This window comes from Procambarus clarkii, chromosome 29 (genome assembly GCF_040958095.1).
Source record: "Procambarus clarkii isolate CNS0578487 chromosome 29, FALCON_Pclarkii_2.0, whole genome shotgun sequence".
In the NCBI taxonomy this organism is placed as follows: Eukaryota; Metazoa; Arthropoda; class Malacostraca; order Decapoda; family Cambaridae; genus Procambarus; species Procambarus clarkii.
In genome coordinates this window covers 19,145,826-19,170,825 of record NC_091178.1, presented here as the reverse complement: position 1 = coordinate 19,170,825, position 25,000 = coordinate 19,145,826, and the positions used below count along the sequence as shown (strand labels likewise).

Genomic DNA, 25,000 nt, shown 5'->3' with positions numbered 1-25,000 from the left:
AAGCAGCGATTACCGACAGGCGCCACAAGGCCGGAAATGGGGGCGGTGTTGGTGGTAATTGTGGTGGCAATGGTGGCCGGTTGTTGCCAAGCGTTGCCCACACTGTCCCCACACCCGCTCCCACACTCTCACCCACGCCCACTACCACGCCCACTACCACGCCCACATGTATTCAACACCTCCCTGGAAACAGACGGACTCAGAAGAGGTAAGTGCAAAGCTTCAAGTAATTTGTTTAATTCGACTATCTATATTTTGCGAAATTGTAATGTATTGATGATCTGATCAAGGTGACTGTGATGTCTTGGTGACTGGGATCCCTTGGTGACTGGTGATGGTTTAGCGGGGGTGTGACACCAGCCGGGTGATGGTCTAGCTGGGGCGGGACACCTGTCAGGTGATGGTCTAGCAGTGGCGTGACACCTGCCAGGTGATCTACCAGGGGCGTGACACCTGTCAGGTGATGGTCTAGGGGCGTGACACCTGCCGAGTGATGGTCTAGCGGGGGCGTGACACCTGCCGGGCGATGGTCTAGCTGGGGCGTGACACCTGCCGGGCGATGGTCTAGCTGGGGTGTGACACCTGCCGAGTGATGGTCTAGCAGGGGCGTGACACCTGCCGGGTGATGGTCTAGCGGGGGCGGGACACCTGCCGAGTGATGGTCTAGCTGGGGCGTGACACCTGCTGGGTGATAGTCTAGCTGGGGCGTGACACCTGCCAGGTGATGGTCTAGCAGGGGCGTGACACCTGCCGGGTAATGGTCTAGCTGGGGTGTGACACCTGCCAGGTGATGGTCTAGCTGGGGGGGTGACACCTGCCAGGTGATGGTCTAGCAGGGGCGGGACACCTGCTGGGTGATGGTCTAGCTGGGGCGTGACACCTGCTGGGTGATGGTCTAGCTGGGGCGTGACACCTGCTGGGTGATGGTCTAGCTGGGGCGTGACACCTGCTGGGTGATGGTCTAGCAGGGGCGTGACACCTGCCGGGTAATGGTCTAGCTGGGGCGTGACACCTGCTGGGTGATGGTCTAGCAGGGGCGTGACACCTGCTAAGTGATGGTCTAGCTGGGGCGTGACACCTGCCGGGTGATGGTCTAGCTGGGGCGTGACACCTGCTGGGTGATGGTCAAGCTGGGGCGTGACACCTGCTGGGTGATGGTCTAGCTGGGGTGTGACACCTGCCGGGTGATGGTCAAGCTGGGGCGTGACAACTGCTGGGTGATGGTCTAGCAGGGGCGTGACACCTGCCGGGTGATGGTCTAGCTGGGGCGTGACACCTGCTGGGTGATGGTCAAGCTGGGGCGTGACACCTGCTGGGTGATGGTCTAGCTGGGGTGTGACACCTGCCGGGTGATGGTCTAGCTGGGGCGTGACACCTGCTGGGTGATGGTCAAGCTGGGGCGTGACACCTGCTGGGTGATGGTCTAGCAGGGGCGTGACACCTGCCGGGTGATGGTCTAGCTGGGGCGTGACACCTGCTGGGTGATGGTCAAGCTGGGGCGTGAGTAGTAGGGATGGCTCCACACAGAACATTTTTTTTTTGGGGGGAAAAATGTTCTGTGCGGGCCAGGGGTTTTCAGGTAAATTTAGAAAATGTTCTGTGCGGGCCAGGGGTTTTCAGGTGAATTTGGGGAGTCACAGATTTGGAATTAGGGAATTCTTATAATGAAAAATAATGTCATATGAGTTTGTTAAAAGTTCTTATGAGAAAAATAATTTCCGAGACATAGAAGTTTGTTAAGACCTTATGGGACAAAATCAAGTAACGTATGTAGCTCTTTAGGGTTTCCATGAGAACTCTACGGACATATTTTACATGTTTTCAACTTACAAAATCCGTCTATGTAAGCCTTAGTTATTCATATAAATTTAGAAAATCACCTGTGCGGGCCAGGGTTTCGTACCTCACATCACCTCCCTCCCCCCTTACCTCGCAATCTCTCGCGTCACCTTTATTTACCTTACGCCCGGCCAGCCAGACCTCTTATCTTATCTTATCTTCATAATATCTGGACCGTCCCTCCTCTCTCTCTCTCTCCCTCCTCTCTCTCTCTCTCTCCTCTTCATATTATTCCCTCTTCCTATTTTCTGACATACTAATATTTTATTCCTTTTTCATTAACCAGTCAGTTTTATACAAATCAACCGATGCATCTCAATGTAACCTTTAATACTGAAACTGTCTCAGAGACTATCTAAGCTGGCCCCAGCTACCTGCCCCAGGCTATCTGCCCGAGGCAATCATCACCTGATTATCTGCCCCCAGACATCTACCAGTCATTGTCGGCGTTCGCCACCGTAATAATTTATATATATATATACATTAAGCGTTAATAAAACTTATTTATTTATTTAGTCATCTAATTCGTAGTTTACACAATTTATAATAAACTAATCAGTTATCCCGAAGTTCTAAGAAGCTCGCTCCTCAATCCGCCTGTATAATAACAGTTTCAGATAGCGTTTACGCATGTAGCCGCTACCTCCGTCCCTATCTCACAAGGCGGAGGGTCATCTCCGTAATCATACATTATCTAGCGTAGCCTCAACACCTGTTCATACCTCTCACCCGCTCGCATCTCACTCCTGCATCACCTACACCGACCCCCACCGAACACCGCTGCTATCTTATCGTCACAATCTTATCTAGACCTGTCTCTCTCTACCTTACACCTTACCCTCCCTAATCATTATCATTAATATTGTTCTTTCTCAAATCCGTACAGCTATATGAACTTTGTAATACTAGTTCCATACATTAAACAAAACAGTTTTCTCAAATCAATCGGTTCAATTGTCAAACCTTAGCTCATGTCCTCGCATTACTTCCCTCGCACATCTTGTTATTAACCCCATCATACCTGGTAAATAAGATCAAGACAGTTACTAAGCTCCAGCTCTCGTCACCGCTTTAGTTCTCTCTCGTATCTTCGTTAGTATCAGTCCAATTTCCCTGAAATTTTTACCCTCTGTATTTCAGACATAGTAAATATGAAGTAAACAATTATAAAACTCTAGCTCTTGTCCTCTGTCCAAGCTCACTTTTGTAAAATCATTACTCTCAGTCCAAATCACCCAACTACATTTTCAGACATAGTAAATAAAAACCAGTTCAGTTATCAAGTTTCAACTCTTGTGCCCCAGCTTAGTTCATTTGTACAAGTTCTTTATTTCCAACTAAATCACCCTGAGATTTAAGATCACCGTATTTATAACGTAGTAAAATTAATCGGGGCATTAACCAAGCTCCATTTCCTCAGCCTTAGATCATCAGACATAAATATATTCGATCAAGTCCCTCTCCAGCCTATCTGTTTATCAGAGTATTTACTTTACCCTTCTCATCCCCAACGTATCAAAACCTTCAATAATCATACTGTATTTGCATATTTTCTCTATATTCAGCTGTGTTCTTCACATTTTGTCCATGTTTTCTATGTTCACTCCATGTTCTTCAAATGTTCACAGTCCCATTCAGTTCATATTTTCACAAGTATCTCCATTTTTTCTGTAATCTTTCTCTTAGTCTCATTACTTTCTCTACAAATTCTAGTCATATTTTCTATGTTTTCATGTTCATCACATGTTCTCTTTACAACTTTTATACTCAATATTCATGCTAACTTCCATATTTTGTGTTCTTTGCAATATTCATGTTCCTCTACAAGTTCATGTTCCGCACAAGATCACTTCGTTTTTTCACCTTCACTTACATGTTTTCTACATTCTTTGTCATATTCTCCATGTTCTTCACAAGTCCATTGTTCATTCTTTGTATTCCCTATTCTCCTTATCATGTTTTCATGTTCACTGTATTCATCAACTTTTCTTACATGTGTTCTTTGCCATGTTCCCCATATGTTCTCTGGGTTTTTCCCCTTACATGTTATTTAACGTTCCTTAACTAAAAAAATCTTTCGCCAATCAACTAAAACATAGTCACTTTCGTCATTTCTCAACTAAACTTATTATCCAGTCAACTAAAAATAGTCAGAAATAGCCTCGTTCAACACTGCTCTTAACTAAAACAACCTTTCTCTTAGCTAAAAATTGTCAAAGGAAACTTCTTTCAGCACTTTCTTAACAGCCGCTATGTTTCATCAAGTAAGAAAAAATTGTCAAAGGAAACTTTCCAAAACTGTTCATAACTAAACTTATTCCCTAGTCATCAGAAAATAACCGTGTTCTTCATGTTTCATTGTCATTTCATAACTAAAATTATCTGCCAATCATCAGAAAAAGTCATGTTCATCATGTTTTGGCTTTTGCTCAACTAAAAGTATTCATCGGTCAACTAAAAATAGTTACTTCATCATGTTTCCTTGTCATTTCTTAACTGAAATATCACTTCTCTCATCTGAAAATAGTCAGGATTAACCTCATTCAACACCGTTCTTAACTAAAACAGCCTTTCGCTTAGCTAAAAATTGTCAAAGGAATCTTTTCAGCACTGTTCATAACTAACTTTATCCATAGTCAAGTAAGAAAATATAGTCAAAGATATCTATCATCGTCGTTCTTAACTGGCATTATACTTTGTGGAGCACTAAAATAGTCACTGTCGTCATATTTTGTCTTTTTCCTCAACTAAAAGAGTCAAATGTAACTTTTTCAACACTTTCGTAACTAAAATTATATGTCGCTAAGTAAGAAAAAATAGTCAAATGTAACTTTTTCAACACTTTCGTAACTAAAATTATATGTCGCTAAGTAAGAAAAATAGTCAAAGGTGCTCTCCGTTACACCAAAGTTACTCTTCGAGAAATCAAAGACACTCTTCAATACATCAAGGACTTACTCAAAGACACCAAAGTTACACTCTAAGACATCCTTCGAGACATCAAAGACTTCAATGGGACTCTTCCATTCATCAAAGACATTCTCTAAGCCCTCAAAGTTATTCTCAGCACAATCAAAAGTTATTCCAAGACAACAAAAGTCATTCTCAGAGCTATCAAAATTATTCTCGGAGTCATCAAAAGGTATTCTCTAACTCACTTTTGGTCATTAAAGTTAATTTCTATGTTATAAAAGTTTGTCTCAGAGACATCTAAAGTTAATCTTAGAGTTATCAAATGTAATCTCTAACTCTCTTTTGTTCATCAAAGTTGATCTCAGAGTTAACAAAGGTAATCTCTAACTCACTCTCGTTCATCAAAGTTATTCAAAGAGCTAACAAAAGTTATTCTCAGAGTCACCTTCGTTCTTCAGAGAAACTTTCCAAAACATCTTTATTCATCAAAGTTATTCTCAGAGGCATAAAAGTCATTCTCAGAGCTATCAAACTTGTTCTCAAAGTCATCAAACTTATTCACAGAGTCATCAAAGTTAATCTAAGACATCATTTTTCATCAAAGATATTCTCTCTAAACCATCAATGTTCTTCTCTAAGACATAAAAGTTATTCTCAGAGTCACCTTCGTTCGTCAGAGAAACTTTCAAAACATCTTTGTTCATCAAACTTGTTTTCAAAGTCATCAAAAGTTAATCTAAGACATCTTCTTTCATCAAAGTTATTTTCAGAGACATCTAAAGTTATTCTCAGAGCTATCAAACTTGTTCTCAGAGTCATCAAATGTTATTCTCGAAGTCATCAAAGTTATTTTCAGAGACATCTAAAGTTAATTTCTATGTTATAAAGTTATTCTCAGAGACATCTAAAGTTAATCTTGGTCATCAAAGTTGTTCTCTAAACATCAATGTTGTTCTCCAAGACATCAAAGATGTTCTCAAAATCATAAAAGTTATTCCCAGAGCTATCAAAGTTAATCTCAGAGTTATCCAAAGATATTCTCATGTCCACAAAAGTTATTCCAAGAGACGTCAAAGTTGTTTCAAAGACATCAAAGTTTATCTCAGAGTTATCCAAAGACATTCTCAGAGACATCTAAAGTTATTCTCTAAGACATCAAAGTTGTTCTAAGAGTTATCAAAAGTTATTCTCAGTCATGATATGTTATTCTCTAACTCACTTCCATTCATCAAAGACATTCTCTAAGTCCTGAAAGTTATTCTCTAAGACAACAAAGTCTTTCTCAGAGCTACCAAAGATGTTCTCTAAATCATAAAAGTTAATCTTAACTCACCTTCGTTCATTAGAGAAACTTTCCAATCCATATTCGTTGACCAGAGTTATTCTCAGAGTCATCAAAGCGATCTCTAATTCATCTTCGTTCTCCAAAGTTGTTCTCTAAGACACCTTCATTCATCAAAGAAACTCTCCTTCTTCCATCATGTTATTCTTTAAGACATCTTCAGTCATAAAATTTTCTCTCCAAAATGTAACTAGTTCAGCTTTTCATACCAAACCTGCATTTCTGTTAAAACATATTTTCTTAGTTGCTTTACCCTAAAACTGTTCTCTGAACTACACTGTTCAAACCTACGTAACCTATCCTCTCCACCCAATGTTACTTAGTTAACGTAACGTTCCTAAACCTAGCTTTACCTATCCTAACATACCTTACCTTACCTTCCCTATCTTACCTAACTTTACCTATCCTAACATAACTTACCTTACCTTCCCTAACTTAACCTAACTTTACCTATCCTAACTTAACTTGCCTTTCATAACCTAACTTTACCTATCCTAACATAACTTACCTTACCTTCCCTATCTTACCTACATTACCTAACTTAACCTGCTTAACCTAACTTACCTAACTTAACCTAACTTTACCTATCCTAACTTAACTTACCTAACTTAACCTGCTTAACCTAACTTACCTTACCTTACCTAACTTATATAACTTATCTTACCTATCCTAACCTAACCTAACTTGCTTTACCTAACTTAATCTTACATTCCCAAACTGATGTATCCTAACTTATCTAGTCCAACCAGACATGATCTAACTTAAGTATTCCTTCTTGTCTTTGTGTTTCGTCAATCATTGTCTCATATTCATTTACTCATTTCATTAGTTAATTTCTCAAATGGTCACTTATGCATTTCAAGTGCTATTTGTTAGAGATTGGATATTTAAGCATTTCAAAGAATTATAATTTCTCAAATGGACGTTTTTGCATTTCAAGTGCTATTTGTTAGAGATTGAATATTTAAGCATTTCAAAGAATTTTAGTTATATATGGGCATTTACTCATTTCAAGGGATAATTTCTCAAATGGACGTTTTTGCATTTCAAGTGTTATTTGTTTAAGATTGGGTATTTAACCATTTCAAAGGATTTTTGTTATATATGGGAACTTACTCGTTTCAAGGGCTAATTTCTCAAATGGTCATTTTTGCAGATCAAGGGTTATTTGTTAAAGTTCATCAAGTTGCCCATAAGTTGTATTAGTAGGTTCTATCTTATGTTCTTATTCCCCAACCCCTTAACCTAACCTCTTGTAATCTTAGTGTATTTAGTAGGTTCTATCTTATGTTCTTATTCCCCAACCCTTTAACCTAACCTTTCAGATGTAGTTTGTTGAATATATTATCCTTTTCCTAACCTTTCAGATGTAGTTTGTTGAATATATTATCCTTTTCCTAACCTTTCAGATGTAGTTTGTTGAATATATTATCCTTTTCCTAACCTTTCAGATGTAGTTTGTTGAATATATTATCCTTTTCCTAACCTTTCAGATGTAGTTTTGTTTCTCCTTTTTGTATATTTTTACCCAAACCCACCATCCCACTTAACCTTCTTTCCTTCTTTACTTTGTTTTCACATATAAGTTCATTCTTTATCATAGTAATAATAAAATTACAATAGTAAAGAATCAGATCTACTAAGACTTGAAATTGAGAAACAAGAGCTCAAGGGAGTGAGAGCATGAAAGAAGAGCAAGGAGTAAGAGAGAGGGGGCGGAAGAAAATGGGACCAAAGAAGAGAGAATGAGAGAGAGTGTGGGCATGGGAGCACTAAGACTTGAATTGAGAAAAAGAAAAACTAAGTGAATGAGAATGAGGGTGTGAGAATGGGAGCAATAAGACTTGAATTTGAGAAACAAGAGAGCATTTGAGCAAATGAGGGAGAGAGAGGGGGAGGAAGAGAGAGAATAAGGGAGAGAGATAGAAAAGGAGGGTTAGAAGGAGTAGGAGAATCAAAGTAAAGAAGGAAAGATGGTTTGGGTAAAAATATACAAAAAGGAGAAACAAAACTACATCTGAAAGGTTAGGAAAAGGATAATATATTCAACAAACTACATCTGAAAGGTTAGGAAAAGGACAATATATTCAACAAACTACATCTGAAAGGTTAGGAAAAGGATAATATATTCAACAAACTACATCTGAAAGGTTAGGTTAAAGGGTTGGGGAATAAGAACATAAGATAGAACCTACTAAATACACTAAGATTACAAGAGGTTAGGTTAAGGGGTTGGGGAATAAGAACATAAGATAGAACCTACTAATACAACTTATGGGCAACTTGATGAACTTTAACAAATAACCCTTGATCTGCAAAAATGACCATTTGAGAAAATAGCCCTTGAAACGAGTAAGTTCCCATATATAACAAAAATCCTTTGAAATGGTTAAATACCCAATCTTAAACAAATAACACTTGAAATGCAAAAACGTCCATTTGAGAAATTATCCCTTGAAATGAGTAAATGCCCATATATAACAAAAATTCTTTGAAATGCTTAAATATTCAATCTCTAACAAATAGCACTTGAAATGCAAAAACGTCCATTTGAGAAATTATAATTCTTTGAAATGCTTAAATATCCAATCTCTAACAAATAGCACTTGAAATGCATAAGTGACCATTTGAGAAATTAACTAATGAAATGAGTAAATGAATATGAGACAATGATTGACGAAACACAAAGACAAGAAGGAATACTTAAGTTAGATCATGTCTGGTTGGACTAGATAAGTTAGGATACATCAGTTTGGGAAAGTAAGATTAAGTTAGGTAAGACAAGTTAGGTTAGGATAGGATAGGTAAAGTTAGGTAAGATAGGGAAGGTAAGGTAAGTTATGTTAAGCAGAATAAGTTAGGTAAGTTAAGTTAGGATAGGTAAAGTTAGGTTTAGTTAGGGAAGGTAAGGTAAGTTATGTTAGGATAGGTAAAGTTAGGTAAGATAGGGAAGGTAAGGTAAGTTATGTTAGGATAGGTAAAGTTAGGTTATGAAAGGCAAGTTAAGTTAGGATAGGTAAAGTTAGGTTAAGTTAGGGAAGGTAAGGTAAGTTATGTTAGGATAGGTAAAGTTAGGTAAGATAGGGAAGGTAAGGTAAGGTATGTTAGGATAGGTAAAGCTAGGTTTAGGAACGTTACGTTAACTAAGTAACATTGGGTGGAGAGGATAGGTTACGTAGGTTTGAACAGTGTAGTTCAGAGAACAGTTTTAGGGTAAAGCAACTAAGAAAATATGTTTTAACAGAAATGCAGGTTTGGTATGAAAAGCTGAACTAGTTACATTTTGGAGAGAAAATTTTATGACTGAAGATGTCTTAAAGAATAACATGATGGAAGAAGGAGAGTTTCTTTGATGAATGAAGGTGTCTTAGAGAACAACTTTGGAGAACGAAGATGAATTAGAGATCGCTTTGATGACTCTGAGAATAACTCTGGTCAACGAATATGGATTGGAAAGTTTCTCTAATGAACGAAGGTGAGTTAAGATTAACTTTTATGATTTAGAGAACATCTTTGGTAGCTCTGAGAAAGACTTTGTTGTCTTAGAGAATAACTTTCAGGACTTAGAGAATGTCTTTGATGAATGGAAGTGAGTTAGAGAATAACATATCATGACTGAGAATAACTTTTGATAACTCTTAGAACAACTTTGATGTCTTAGAGAATAACTTTAGATGTCTCTGAGAATGTCTTTGGATAACTCTGAGATTAACTTTGATGTCTTTGAAACAACTTTGACGTCTCTTGGAATAACTTTTGTGGACATGAGAATATCTTTGGATAACTCTGAAATTAACTTTGATAGCTCTGGGAATAACTTTTATGATTTTGAGAACATCTTTGATGTCTTGGAGAACAACATTGATGTTTAGAGAACAACTTTGATGACCAAGATTAACTTTAGATGTCTCTGAGAATAACTTTATAACATAGAAATTAACTTTAGATGTCTCTGAAAATAACTTTGATGACTTCGAGAATAACATTTGATGACTCTGAGAACAAGTTTGATAGCTCTGAGAATAACTTTAGATGTCTCTGAAAATAACTTTGATGAAAGAAGATGTCTTAGATTAACTTTTGATGACTTTGAAAACAAGTTTGATGAACAAAGATGTTTTGAAAGTTTCTCTGACGAACGAAGGTGACTCTGAGAATAACTTTTATGTCTTAGAGAAGAACATTGATGGTTTAGAGAGAATATCTTTGATGAAAAATGATGTCTTAGATTAACTTTGATGACTCTGTGAATAAGTTTGATGACTTTGAGAACAAGTTTGATAGCTCTGAGAATGACTTTTATGCCTCTGAGAATAACTTTGATGAATAAAGATGTTTTGGAAAGTTTCTCTGAAGAACGAAGGTGACTCTGAGAATAACTTTTGTTAGCTCTTTGAATAACTTTGATGAACGAGAGTGAGTTAGAGATTACCTTTGTTAACTCTGAGATCAACTTTGATGAACAAAAGAGAGTTAGAGATTACATTTGATAACTCTAAGATTAACTTTAGATGTCTCTGAGACAAACTTTTATAACATAGAAATTAACTTTAATGACCAAAAGTGAGTTAGAGAATACCTTTTGATGACTCCGAGAATAATTTTGATAGCTCTGAGAATGACTTTTGTTGTCTTGGAATAACTTTTGATTGTGCTGAGAATAACTTTGAGGGCTTAGAGAATGTCTTTGATGAATGGAAGAGTCCCATTGAAGTCTTTGATGTCTCGAAGGATGTCTTAGAGTGTAACTTTGGTGTCTTTGAGTAAGTCCTTGATGTATTGAAGAGTGTCTTTGATTTCTCGAAGAGTAACTTTGGTGTAACGGAGAGCACCTTTGACTATTTTTCTTACTTAGCGACATATAATTTTAGTTACGAAAGTGTTGAAAAAGTTACATTTGACTATTTTTTCTTACTTAGCGACATATAATTTTAGTTACGAAAGTGTTGAAAAAGTTACATTTGACTCTTTTAGTTGAGGAAAAAGACAAAATATGACGACAGTGACTATTTTAGTGCTCCACAAAGTATAATGCCAGTTAAGAACGACGATGATAGATATCTTTGACTATATTTTCTTACTTGACTATGGATAAAGTTAGTTATGAACAGTGCTGAAAAGATTCCTTTGACAATTTTTAGCTAAGCGAAAGGCTGTTTTAGTTAAGAACGGTGTTGAATGAGGTTAATCCTGACTATTTTCAGATGAGAGAAGTGATATTTCAGTTAAGAAATGACAAGGAAACATGATGAAGTAACTATTTTTAGTTGACCGATGAATACTTTTAGTTGAGCAAAAGCCAAAACATGATGAACATGACTTTTTCTGATGATTGGCAGATAATTTTAGTTATGAAATGACAATGAAACATGAAGAACACGGTTATTTTCTGATGACTAGGGAATAAGTTTAGTTATGAACAGTTTTGGAAAGTTTCCTTTGACAATTTTTTCTTACTTGATGAAACATAGCGGCTGTTAAGAAAGTGCTGAAAGAAGTTTCCTTTGACAATTTTTAGCTAAGAGAAAGGTTGTTTTAGTTAAGAGCAGTGTTGAACGAGGCTATTTCTGACTATTTTTAGTTGACTGGATAATAAGTTTAGTTGAGAAATGACGAAAGTGACTATGTTTTAGTTGATTGGCGAAAGATTTTTTTAGTTAAGGAACGTTAAATAACATGTAAGGGGAAAAACCCAGAGAACATATGGGGAACATGGCAAAGAACACATGTAAGAAAAGTTGATGAATACAGTGAACATGAAAACATGATAAGGAGAATAGGGAATACAAAGAATGAACAATGGACTTGTGAAGAACATGGAGAATATGACAAAGAATGTAGAAAACATGTAAGTGAAGGTGAAAAAACGAAGTGATCTTGTGCGGAACATGAACTTGTAGAGGAACATGAATATTGCAAAGAACACAAAATATGGAAGTTAGCATGAATATTGAGTATAAAAGTTGTAAAGAGAACATGTGATGAACATGAAAACATAGAAAATATGACTAGAATTTGTAGAGAAAGTAATGAGACTAAGAGAAAGATTACAGAAAAAATGGAGATACTTGTGAAAATATGAACTGAATGGGACTGTGAACATTTGAAGAACATGGAGTGAACATAGAAAACATGGACAAAATGTGAAGAACACAGCTGAATATAGAGAAAATATGCAAATACAGTATGATTATTGAAGGTTTTGATACGTTGGGGATGAGAAGGGTAAAGTAAATACTCTGATAAACAGATAGGCTGGAGAGGGACTTGATCGAATATATTTATGTCTGATGATCTAAGGCTGAGGAAATGGAGCTTGGTTAATGCCCCGATTAATTTTACTACGTTATAAATACGGTGATCTTAAATCTCAGGGTGATTTAGTTGGAAATAAAGAACTTGTACAAATGAACTAAGCTGGGGCACAAGAGTTGAAACTTGATAACTGAACTGGTTTTTATTTACTATGTCTGAAAATGTAGTTGGGTGATTTGGACTGAGAGTAATGATTTTACAAAAGTGAGCTTGGACAGAGGACAAGAGCTAGAGTTTTATAATTGTTTACTTCATATTTACTATGTCTGAAATACAGAGGGTAAAAATTTCAGGGAAATTGGACTGATACTAACGAAGATACGAGAGAGAACTAAAGCGGTGACGAGAGCTGGAGCTTAGTAACTGTCTTGATCTTATTTACCAGGTATGATGGGGTTAATAACAAGATGTGCGAGGGAAGTAATGCGAGGACATGAGCTAAGGTTTGACAATTGAACCGATTGATTTGAGAAAACTGTTTTGTTTAATGTATGGAACTAGTATTACAAAGTTCATATAGCTGTACGGATTTGAGAAAGAACAATATTAATGATAATGATTAGGGAGGGTAAGGTGTAAGGTAGAGAGAGACAGGTCTAGATAAGATTGTGACGATAAGATAGCAGCGGTGTTCGGTGGGGGTCGGTGTAGGTGATGCAGGAGTGAGATGCGAGCGGGTGAGAGGTATGAACAGGTGTTGAGGCTACGCTAGATAATGTATGATTACGGAGATGACCCTCCGCCTTGTGAGATAGGGACGGAGGTAGCGGCTACATGCGTAAACGCTATCTGAAACTGTTATTATACAGGCGGATTGAGGAGCGAGCTTCTTAGAACTTCGGGATAACTGATTAGTTTATTATAAATTGTGTAAACTACGAATTAGATGACTAAATAAATAAATAAGTTTTATTAACGCTTAATGTATATATATATATAAATTATTACGGTGGCGAACGCCGACAATGACTGGTAGATGTCTGGGGGCAGATAATCAGGTGATGATTGCCTCGGGCAGATAGCCTGGGGCAGGTAGCTGGGGCCAGCTTAGATAGTCTCTGAGACAGTTTCAGTATTAAAGGTTACATTGAGATGCATCGGTTGATTTGTATAAAACTGACTGGTTAATGAAAAAGGAATAAAATATTAGTATGTCAGAAAATAGGAAGAGGGAATAATATGAAGAGGAGAGAGAGAGAGAGAGGAGGGAGAGAGAGAGAGAGGAGGGACGGTCCAGATATTATGAAGATAAGATAAGATAAGAGGTCTGGCTGGCCGGGCGTAAGGTAAATAAAGGTGACGCGAGAGATTGCGAGGTAAGGGGGGAGGGAGGTGATGTGAGGTACGAAACCCTGGCCCGCACAGGTGATTTTCTAAATTTATATGAATAACTAAGGCTTACATAGACGGATTTTGTAAGTTGAAAACATGTAAAATATGTCCGTAGAGTTCTCCTGGAAGCCCTAAAGAGCTACATACATTACTTGAGTTTGTCCCATAAGGTCTTAACAAACTTCTATGTCTCGGAAATTATTTTTCTCATAAGAACTTTAACAAACTCATATGACATTATTTTTCATTATAAGAATTCCCTAATTCCAAATCTGTGACTCCCCAAATTCACCTGAAAACCCCTGGCCCGCACAGAACATTTTCTAAATTCACCTGAAAACCCCTGGCCCGCACAGAACATTTTTCCCCCCCCAAAAAAAAATGTTCTGTGTGGAGCCATCCCTACTACTGGCGTGACACCTGCTGGGTGATGGTCTAGCAGGGGCGAGACACCTGCTGGGTGATGGTCTAGCAGGGGCGTGACACCTGCTGGGTGATGGTCTAGCTGGGGTGTGACACCTGCTGGGTGATGGTCTAGCTGGGGTGTGACACCTGCCGGGTGATGGTCAAGCTGGGGCGTGACACCTGCTGGGTGATGGTCAAGCTGGGGCGTGACACCTGCTGGGTGATGGTCTAGCAGGGGCGTGACACCTGCCGGGTGATGGTCTAGCTGGGGCGTGACACCTGCTGGGTGATGGTCAAGCTGGGGCGTGACACCTGCTGGGTGATGGTCTAGCAGGGGCGTGACACCTGATGGGTGATGGTCTAGCTGGGGTGTGACACCTGCTGGGTGATGGTCTAGCAGGGGCGTGACACCTGCTGGGTGATGGTCTAGCTGGGGCGTGACACCTGCTGGGTGATGGTCTAGCTGGGGCGTGACATCTGCTGGGTGATGGTCTAGCAGGGGCGTGACACCTGCTGGGTGATGGTCTAGCAGGGGCGTGACACCTGCTGGGTGATGGTCAAGCTGGGGCGTGACACCTGCTGGGTGATGGTCTAGCTGGGGCGTGACACCTGCTGGGTGATGGTCTAGCAGGGGCGTGACACCTGCTGGGTGATGGTCAAGCTGGGGCGTGACACCTGCTGGGTGATGGTCTAGCTGGGGCGTGACACCTGCTGGGTGATGGTCTAGCTGGGGTGTGACACCTGCCGGGTGATGGCCTAGCAGGGGCGTGACACCTGCTGGGTGATGGTCTAGCAGGGGCGTGACACCTGCTGGGTGATGGTCAAGCTGGGGCGTGACACCTGCTGGGTGATGGTCTAGCAGGGGCGTGACACCTGCTGGGTGATGGTCTAGCTGGGGCGTGACACCTGCTGGGTGATGGTCTAGCTGGGGTGTGACACCTGCCGGGTGATGGTCTAGCGGGGGCGTGACACCTGCTAGGTGATGGTCAAGCTGGGGCGTGACAGCTGCTGGGTGATGGTCTAGCTGGGGTGTGACACCTGCCGGGTGATGGTCTAGCTGGGGCGTGACACCTGCCAGGTGATAGTCTAGCTAGGGCGTGACACCTGCCAGGTGATGGTCTAGCTGGGGCGTGACACCTGCCAGGTGATAGTCTAGCTGGGGCGTGACACCTGCCGGGTGATGGTCTAGCGGGGGCGTGACACCTGCCAGGTGATGGTCTAGCTGGGGCGTGACACCTGCCAGGTGATGGTCTAGCTGGGGCGTGACACCTGCCTGGTGATGGTCTAGCGGGGGCGTGACACCTGCCAGGTGATAGTCTAGCGGGGGCGTGACACCTGCTGGGTGATGGTCTAGCTGGGGCGTGACACCTGCCAGGTGATGGTTTAGCTGGGGCGTGACACCTGCTGGGTGATGGTCTAGCTGTGGCGTAACACCTGCTGGGTGATGGTCTAGCTGGGGTGTGACACCAGCCTGGTGATGGTCTAGCTGGGGCGTGACACCTGCCGGGTGATGGTCTAGCTGGGGCGTGACACCTGCTGGGTGATGGTCTAGCTGGGGTGTGACACCTGCCGGGTGATGGTCTAGCTGGGGCGTGACACCTGCCGGGTGATGATCTAGCTGGGGCGTGACACCTGCCGGGTGATGGTCTAGCTGGGGCGTGACACCTGCCGGGTGATGGTCTAGCTGGTGCGTGACACCTGCTGGGTGATGGTCTAGCTGGGGCGTGACACCTGCCGGGTGATGGTCTAGCTGGGGCGTGACACCTGCCGGGTGATGGTCTAGCTGGGGCGTGACACCTGCCGGGTGATGGTCTAGCTGGGGCGTGACACCTGCTGGGTGATGGTCTAGCTGGGGCGTGACACCTGCCAGGTGATGGTCTAGCTGGGGCGTGACACCTGCCGGGTGATGGTCTAGCTGAGGCGTGACACCTGCCAGGTGATGGTCTAGCTGGTGCGTAACACCTGCTGGGTGATGGTCTAGCTGGGGCGTGACACCTGCCGGGTGATGGTCTAGCTGGGGCGTGACACCTGCCGGGTGATGGTCTAGCTGAGGCGTGACACCTGCTGGGTGATGGTCTAGCTGGTGCGTAACACCTGCCAGGTGAGGTGTGGAGAGCAGTGGTATCACCTACACCATATGTCTCCTGCTCAGTATACTGTACATACACAAGTACATCCCGAGTAGCGTGTGAAGTGCTCCTCGTGAGCCAGGGAGGACACTACACCCGCCACGGAGCTCTCCAACATCATATGAACCAAGACAACGGTAAATTTAGCTGTTACGCCACCATCAGGCAGACTAGAGTAAATGATGGGGTAGCCGTCAGCTTAGGGAGTGTGGGGGAGGGAATCCCAGAGATGTGGGTGGCTGAGCTGGGCGTAGGTGGGGAGGCTCGTTAGGGTGTAAGTAGTTGAATCTGGTTGGGTTCTGGATGAGGACTGTTTAGGGGGTGTAGGTAGCGGTTTTGATGGAGATGTAGATGGCGTAGGGTGGCTAAGGGTGCAGTTGGGGAGGAGGTTGGTTAGTGTGTTGGTGGAGGAGGGGGAGAGGCTGGCCAGAGTGTTTCGTGTGGAAACTGGTTGGGGTGAAGTTAGAGGGGTCTGGCTGGGGTGTAGGTATGGAGGCTGGGTGTACAGGTTGGTTAGAGAGTATGTGAGGGAGCCTGGTTCTGGAGTAGATGGGAGGGCGGGAGGCTTGTTCAGAAGTAGGTGGAGGAGGCTTGTCGGTGTGTAGGTGGGGAACGATGGTTGGAGGTGTAGGTGTGGGAAGCTGATTGAAATGTAAGTGGGAGATGCTGGTCAAGGTGTAGGGGAGGGGGAGACTGGTTGGGTGTAGATGGAGAAGACTTTTGGGGGGGGGGGTGTAGGTGGTGGTAGATTTGTGGCTGTAGATAATGAGTGTAATTAAGAGCTGTTGTGATGACCGTTGTGGTGTGTGTAGCGAGGAATGTGGGTTTGTTGGTTAGGAGAACCGGCAGATAAATTGGTGAGGGAGACTGGTTAGTTTGGTTGAGTTGTTGGGTGAACCACATAGATAAGAAAGTATAGGTGGGATAAGTTAACGAAGGGTCAGGTGACAGCATACCATTCTATGCTGTCTATCCATTCTATCGATCCAGCATCCCATTCTATCGATGGGAAGAGCTATAGATCATGGGTGTTATTGAGTTGCCTCCAGGAAACCCATATAACGTGATTAATACCTCACACTTTATTTTTTTTTTAAGTTTTGAGGTCAAGTTCTCTCATTCTTTCTTTCACCCCAGCCAGCAAAGTTACGAGACCACTCTTGTGGTAAATCTCTCAAATTTTCATATCTTGTGTCTGTGTTTCTTCAGGTGGAGTCCTGAGGCAGGAACTGCACAGTGCTGTTCTCACACAAGTTAGGTTCCAAGCTCTGAGAAATACTTGGGTAAGTTCCTGAAAGGTTGCCTGGATGTTTGCCAGGCATACACACGCTGATGATGTGGGGGTCCGGTGTTAAGCAGGTGTTCCTGATGCATGTTAAACAATACTTCGAACCTCTTAATCCTATCACTTGGATTGGATGATAGAACGACGGTCTCGTTTCTGGCATGTCGGCGTTCAATCCCCAACCGTCCAAGTGGCAATCACACACGAGCTCTCACTCCACCACCACAACCACACACAAGAACCCCTCAAACACCACTACGACACACACGCACTCCCTCCACCACCCTTACGACACACAAGCACTCCCTCCACCACCCTTACGACATACAAGCACTCCCTCCACCACCCTTACGACACACAAGCACTCCCTCCACCACCCTTACGACACACAAACACTCCCTCCACCACCCTTACGACACACAAGCACTCCCTCCACCACCCTTACGACACACAAGCACTCCCTCCACCACCCTTACGACACACAAGCACTCCCTCCACCACCCTTACGACACACAAGCACTCCCTCCACCACCCTTACGACACACAAGCACTCCCTCCACCACCCTTACGACACACAAGCACTCCCTCCACCACCCTTACGACACACAAGCACTCCCTCCACCTCCCCTACGACACACAAGCACTCCCTCCACCACCCCTACGACACACAAGCACTCCCTCCACCACCCCTACGACACACAAGCACTCCCGCCACCTCCCCTACGACACACAAGCACTCCCTCCACCTCCCCTACGACACACAAACACTCCCTCCACCTCCCCTACGACACACAAGCACTCCCTCCACCTCCCCTACGACACACAAACACTCCCTCCACCTCCCCTACGACACACAAGCACTCCCTCCACCACCCTTACGACACACAAGCACTCCCTCCACCTCCCCTACGACACACAAACACTCCCTCCACCTAGGCAGAACAATACCGACAAAAGATTTAAGAATCATTGGACGTAATGCACCTGACTCCTTCACTGATGCTGGCAGTGACAGTGAGAGGATGAAGCCGAGCATCCTCCCTCCCGGTGCCAGTCATGGCGTCGTGGCTCTCCATACTGTGATCTTCAACTAATGGACTTATTTGGTTCCGCTGTGTGCTTCTCCCTCTCTGCGGGTCTCGTCCGTACCTGTGATCGGCCTCGTATTCACAACGCTGTTAGGGCTTGTTCATTATTTATATTTTGCCTAATGTGGGTGGTTGCTTGAGCACGTTACCTGTGATGCCGTGGGTGGTTGTCTGTGGACATGCTGCTGCTTATGTTGTAGTGGGTGGTTCCCTGAGGACATGCTGCTGCTTATGTTGTAGTGGGTGGTTCCCTGAGGACATGCTGCTGCTTATGTTGTAGTGGGTGGTTCCCTGAGGACATGCTGCTGCTTATGTTGTAGTGGGTGGTTCCCTGAGGACATGCTGCTGCTTATGTTGTAGTGGGTGGTTCCCTGAGGACATGCTGCTGCTTATGTTGTAGTGGGTGGTTCCCTGAGGACATGCTGCTGCTTATGTTGTAGTGGGTGGTTCCCTGAGGACATGCTGCTGCTTATGTTGTAGTGGGTGGTTCCCTGAGGACATGCTGCTGCTTATGTTGTAGTGGGTGGTTCCCTGAGGACATGCTGCTGCTTATGTTGTAGTGGGTGGTTCCCTGAGGACATGCTGCTGCTTATGTCGTAGTGGGTGGTTCCCTGTTGTGATAGTATCAATTTTCCCTGCACAAGTCGTAGTGTCAAATTGGGTGCCAGATGATCAGATTATTAGAAGGCGAGAGCAAACGCCGAGGTCCAACTACTTGATCCTCCTGTCACTGGGTAGTTAGCTTCTCAATTGAATAATCAATGTAGAGGGTAACAAATGGGTCCTCACACCAAAAATGTAGTATTTATTGTTTGAAGCTTAAACCCAGTTAAATCCCAGAGCTTAAACCAGTTAAGAATTCAGAAGTAGCTGTAGCAGAGCAATATAATAGGATAGTACTCATTGTTGTTGACGAACTGTCAACAACAATGACACTTTTACAACAAGTGACAAACAACACTTACTTTTACAACTGTCGTGTCTGCAATCCCCACACTATCGCTGGGGTACGTAGTGCCTTTTCAACTCACAATAAAACCACTTGGCCACCAATAATATTGTCTTGGGGTAGGGGAAGTCAATAACAAATATCACCAGTTTACTGGGGCATATCTAAGCAGAACACCGTAAGACATATATGTATATAACAATATCAAACTGTTCATCCAAAATTACATCAAAATATCTTTTATCAAAGCTCATCGGGATAATAAAAAAAATAATCACCACAGCATCAATTAAAGGACTAGCAAACACTAGGCTCCCTCCTAGTGCAGTGGTCCACTAGTTCCTGGTGTGCTCTAAGGCCATAAACACAGTATGGAAGTGACTCATAAATAAGTGGGTGAGGAGAGTTTCTATCATGACACTCAAAATCACAGTAGAGTCCTTAGCTACGCACCACTCTACGTACAATGAAGGATGGGCAAAGGTGCATCCAGGCAGATTCATTAAACTGCTTATACAATGTAAAGTCACCTACCACCTGTTACATAAATGCTCTAAATAAAGGTGAACCTCCGGTTTAGTCCTGATCCATCACCGTACAGTACTCCCTCGTACATCAACATGAATACCGGGTCCTTAGACCCATAATTACACAAGAGCAGGGGAGCCACACATGGCGCATCTGTACTCCAGTGAAAACCTTCAGCCAGTGAGGCTCTGGCTCCCGGGCGCCGGGCGGCAACGCACTTGGATCAACTCGGCGAACTAACCGTCACAGTCTCTTTAAAACATTATAACTCCTATTTCTCCAGTTACAATTACATGGAGCCTTGAGCATAGACAGATGTAATGAATATCACAATATACAACTCATAATATAAAATTATATAAGTATATAAGCACACAATGGAAAATATAATCATTTTCAGATGGTACAACAGAGAATTAAAATCCACTAGCCTTGGTAATACTTAATCTTGGCAGGTAAGCAGGGTGGGGGGGGGGGAAGTAGTAAGGATTCAAAAGAATTTAGCCAAGTCAACCGTTAGCACTCTTCTCTAATACAATATTCATCAATACATCGTTATACAATAATACAAATAAAGTATAATATAACAACATAATCCCATGACCAGTCTATGAGTATATATTCTCACAATATAAAGTATAGCAACATCAATCAACCAATAATAGCCTACTATACTTGACCTCATATTAATATATATACAAATATACACACGATACTGATACATGAGTTATACACTCGATACTGATACATAAGTTACCTAATACAATAAAACCTGGAACTTATGTACATAATATTGTATCAAAGATATATCAATATATATCAGCACATAGTGAAAATAATGGTAAGACTAGGCTACACTGCAGTGCATCACACTATCTTCTTGAACTTATCTTGAAATGATTTCGTGGATTAGCGTCCCCGCGGCCCGGTCCTCGACCAGGCCTCCTTTTTGTTACACATCCCCAAGGAAGCAGCCCGTAGCAGCTGTCTAACTCCCAGGTACCTATTTACTGCTAGGTAACAGGGGCATCAGGGTGAAAAACATTTTGCCCATTTGTCTCCACTTCCACCGGGGATTGAACCCGGGACCTCAGGACTACGAATCCGAAGCGCTGTCCACCCAGCTGTCAGGCGCCCCTGACAGCTGTCCCCTCACTAAGGTATGATCACAAAGTATCTTGTGCTACCTATATGTATATATATATATATATATATATATATATATATATATATATATATATATATATATATATATATATATATATATATATATATATATATATATATATGGCACAACTCTCCTAAACACGAGAGTCAAGTATACAACTTTAGAACACTTTCCCACCAGGAGACTCGAACCCTAGCCAGCACAGAAGCCTTCCAGCAACTGGCATAACAGGTACGCCTTAACCCTCTCCACCACCTGCTCAGACCCTTAAAAGAGATGGTAATTTCGGAGTATTTAAATACCACAAAGATCACCACCTCCCAAGAGCACTAGAGCAAGTGAGGGGTCATTTAGACGTTAATTTCATCAAGTCCCTGTTAATATGGGAAGACACAGTGTCTATGCTTAAGGCACAACTCTCCTAAACACGAGAGTCAAGTATACAACTTTAGAACACTTTCCCACCAGGAGACTCGAACCCTAGCCAGCACAGAAGCCTTCCAGCAACTGGCATAACAGGTACGCCTTAACCCTCTCCACCACCTGCTCAGACCCTTAAAAGAGATGGTAATTTCGGAGTATTTAAATACCACAAAGATCACCACCTCCCAAGAGCACTAGAGCAAGTGAGGGGTCATTTAGACGTTAATTTCATCAAGTCCCTGTTAATATGGGAAGACACAGTGTCAATGCTTAAGGCACAACTCTCCTAAACACGAGAGTCAAGTATACAACTTTAGAACACTTTCCCACCAGGAGACTCGAACCCTAGCCAGTACAGAAGCCTTCCAGCAACTGGCATAACAGGTACGCCTTAACCCTCTCCACCACCTGCTCAGACCCTTAAAAGAGATGGTAATTTCGGAGTATTTCAATACCACAAAGATCACCACCTCCCAAGAGCACTAGAGCAAGTGAGGGGTCATTTAGACGTTAATTTCATCAAGTCCCTGTTAATATGGGAAGACACAGTGTCTATGCTTAAGGCACAACTCTCCTAAACACGAGAGTCAAGTATACAACTTTAGAACACTTTCCCACCAGGAGACTCGAACCCTAGCCAGCACAGAAGCCTTCCAGCAACTGGCATAACAGGTACGCCTTAACCCTCTCCACCACCTGCTCAGACCCTTAAAAGAGATGGTAATTTCGGAGTATTTAAATACCACAAAGATCACCACCTCCCAAGAGCACTAGAGCAAGTGAGGGGTCATTTAGACGTTAATTTCATCAAGTCCCTGTTAATATGGGAAGACACAGTGTCTATGCTTAAGGCACAACTCTCCTAAACACGAGAGTCAAGTATACAACTTTAGAACACTTTCCCACCAGGAGACTCGAACCCTAGCCAGCACAGAAGCCTTCCAGCAACTGGCATAACAGGTACGCCTTAACCCTCTCCACCACCTGCTCAGACCCTTAAAAGAGATGGTAATTTCGGAGTATTTAAATACCACAAAGATCACCACCTCCCAAGAGCACTAGAGCAAGTGAGGGGTCATTTAGACGTTAATTTCATCAAGTCCCTGTTAATATGGGAAGACACAGTGTCTATGCTTAAGGCACAACTCTCCTAAACACGAGAGTCAAGTATACAACTTTAGAACACTTTCCCACCAGGAGACTCGAACCCTAGCCAGCACAAAAGCCTTCCAGCAACTGGCATAACAGGTACGCCTTAACCCTCTCCACCACCTGCTCAGACCCTTAAAAGAGATGGTAATTTCGGAGTATTTAAATACCACAAAGATCACCACCTCCCAAGAGCACTAGAGCAAGTGAGGGGTCATTTAGACGTTAATTTCATCAAGTCCCTGTTAATATGGGAAGACACAGTGTCTATGCTTAAGGCACAACTCTCCTAAACACGAGAGTCAAGTATACAACTTTAGAACACTTTCCCACCAGGAGACTCGAACCCTAGCCAGCACAGAAGCCTTCCAGCAACTGGCATAACAGGTACGCCTTAACCCTCTCCACCACCTGCTCAGACCCTTAAAAGAGATGGTAATTTCGGAGTATTTAAATACCACAAAGATCACCACCTCCCAAGAGCACTAGAGCAAGTGAGGGGTCATTTAGACGTTAATTTCATCAAGTCCCTGTTAATATGGGAAGACACAGTGTCTATGCTTAAGGCACAACTCTCCTAAACACGAGAGTCAAGTATACAACTTTAGAACACTTTCCCACCAGGAGACTCGAACCCTAGCCAGCACAAAAGCCTTCCAGCAACTGGCATAACAGGTACGCCTTAACCCTCTCCACCACCTGCTCAGACCCTTAAAAGAGATGGTAATTTCGGAGTATTTAAATACCACAAAGATCACCACCTCCCAAGAGCACTAGAGCAAGTGAGGGGTCATTTAGACGTTAATTTCATCAAGTCCCTGTTAATATGGGAAGACACAGTGTCTATGCTTAAGGCACAACTCTCCTAAACACGAGAGTCAAGTATACAACTTTAGAACACTTTCCCACCAGGAGACTCGAACCCTAGCCAGCACAGAAGCCTTCCAGCAACTGGCATAACAGGTACGCCTTAACCCTCTCCACCACCTGCTCAGACCCTTAAAAGAGATGGTAATTTCGGAGTATTTAAATACCACAAAGATCACCACCTCCCAAGAGCACTAGAGCAAGTGAGGGGTCATTTAGACGTTAATTTCATCAAGTCCCTGTTAATATGGGAAGACACAGTGTCTATGCTTAAGGCACAACTCTCCTAAACACGAGAGTCAAGTATACAACTTTAGAACACTTTCCCACCAGGAGACTCGAACCCTAGCCAGCACAGAAGCCTTCCAGCAACTGGCATAACAGGTACGCCTTAACCCTCTCCACCACCTGCTCAGACCCTTAAAAGAGATGGTAATTTCGGAGTATTTAAATACCACAAAGATCACCACCTCCCAAGAGCACTAGAGCAAGTGAGGGGTCATTTAGACGTTAATTTCATCAAGTCCCTGTTAATATGGGAAGACACAGTGTCTATGCTTAAGGCACAACTCTCCTAAACACGAGAGTCAAGTATACAACTTTAGAACACTTTCCCACCAGGAGACTCGAACCCTAGCCAGCACAGAAGCCTTCCAGCAACTGGCATAACAGGTACGCCTTAACCCTCTCCACCACCTGCTCAGACCCTTAAAAGAGATGGTAATTTCGGAGTATTTAAATACCACAAAGATCACCACCTCCCAAGAGCACTAGAGCAAGTGAGGGGTCATTTAGACGTTAATTTCATCAAGTCCCTGTTAATATGGGAAGACACAGTGTCTATGCTTAAGGCACAACTCTCCTAAACACGAGAGTCAAGTATACAACTTTAGAACACTTTCCCACCAGGAGACTCGAACCCTAGCCAGCACAGAAGCCTTCCAGCAACTTGCATAACAGGTACGCCTTAACCCTCTCCACCACCTGCTCAGACCCTTAAAAGAGATGGTAATTTCGGAGTATTTAAATACCACAAAGATCACCACCTCCCAAGAGCACTAGAGCAAGTGAGGGGTCATTTAGACGTTAATTTCATCAAGTCCCTGTTAATATGGGAAGACACAGTGTCTATGCTTAAGGCACAACTCTCCTAAACACGAGAGTCAAGTATACAACTTTAGAACACTTTCCCACCAGGAGACTCGAACCCTAGCCAGCACAGAAGCCTTCCAGCAACTGGCATAACAGGTACGCCTTAACCCTCTCCA

At 42.7% G+C, this 25,000-nt stretch overlaps 1 protein-coding gene across 1 annotated transcript in view; it reads left to right on the top strand.

Moving 5' to 3' along the window:
* Positions 1–25,000, top strand: part of LOC123765117 (uncharacterized) — a 936,064-nt gene that overhangs the window by 196,653 nt on the left and 714,411 nt on the right. Inside the window, exon 2 of the mRNA XM_069333184.1 lies at positions 1–208. This exon is cut by the window's left edge and continues 764 nt beyond it. Within this exon, the coding sequence (XP_069189285.1) occupies positions 1–208 (208 nt within the window). The remainder of the gene's footprint in view (positions 209–25,000) is intronic.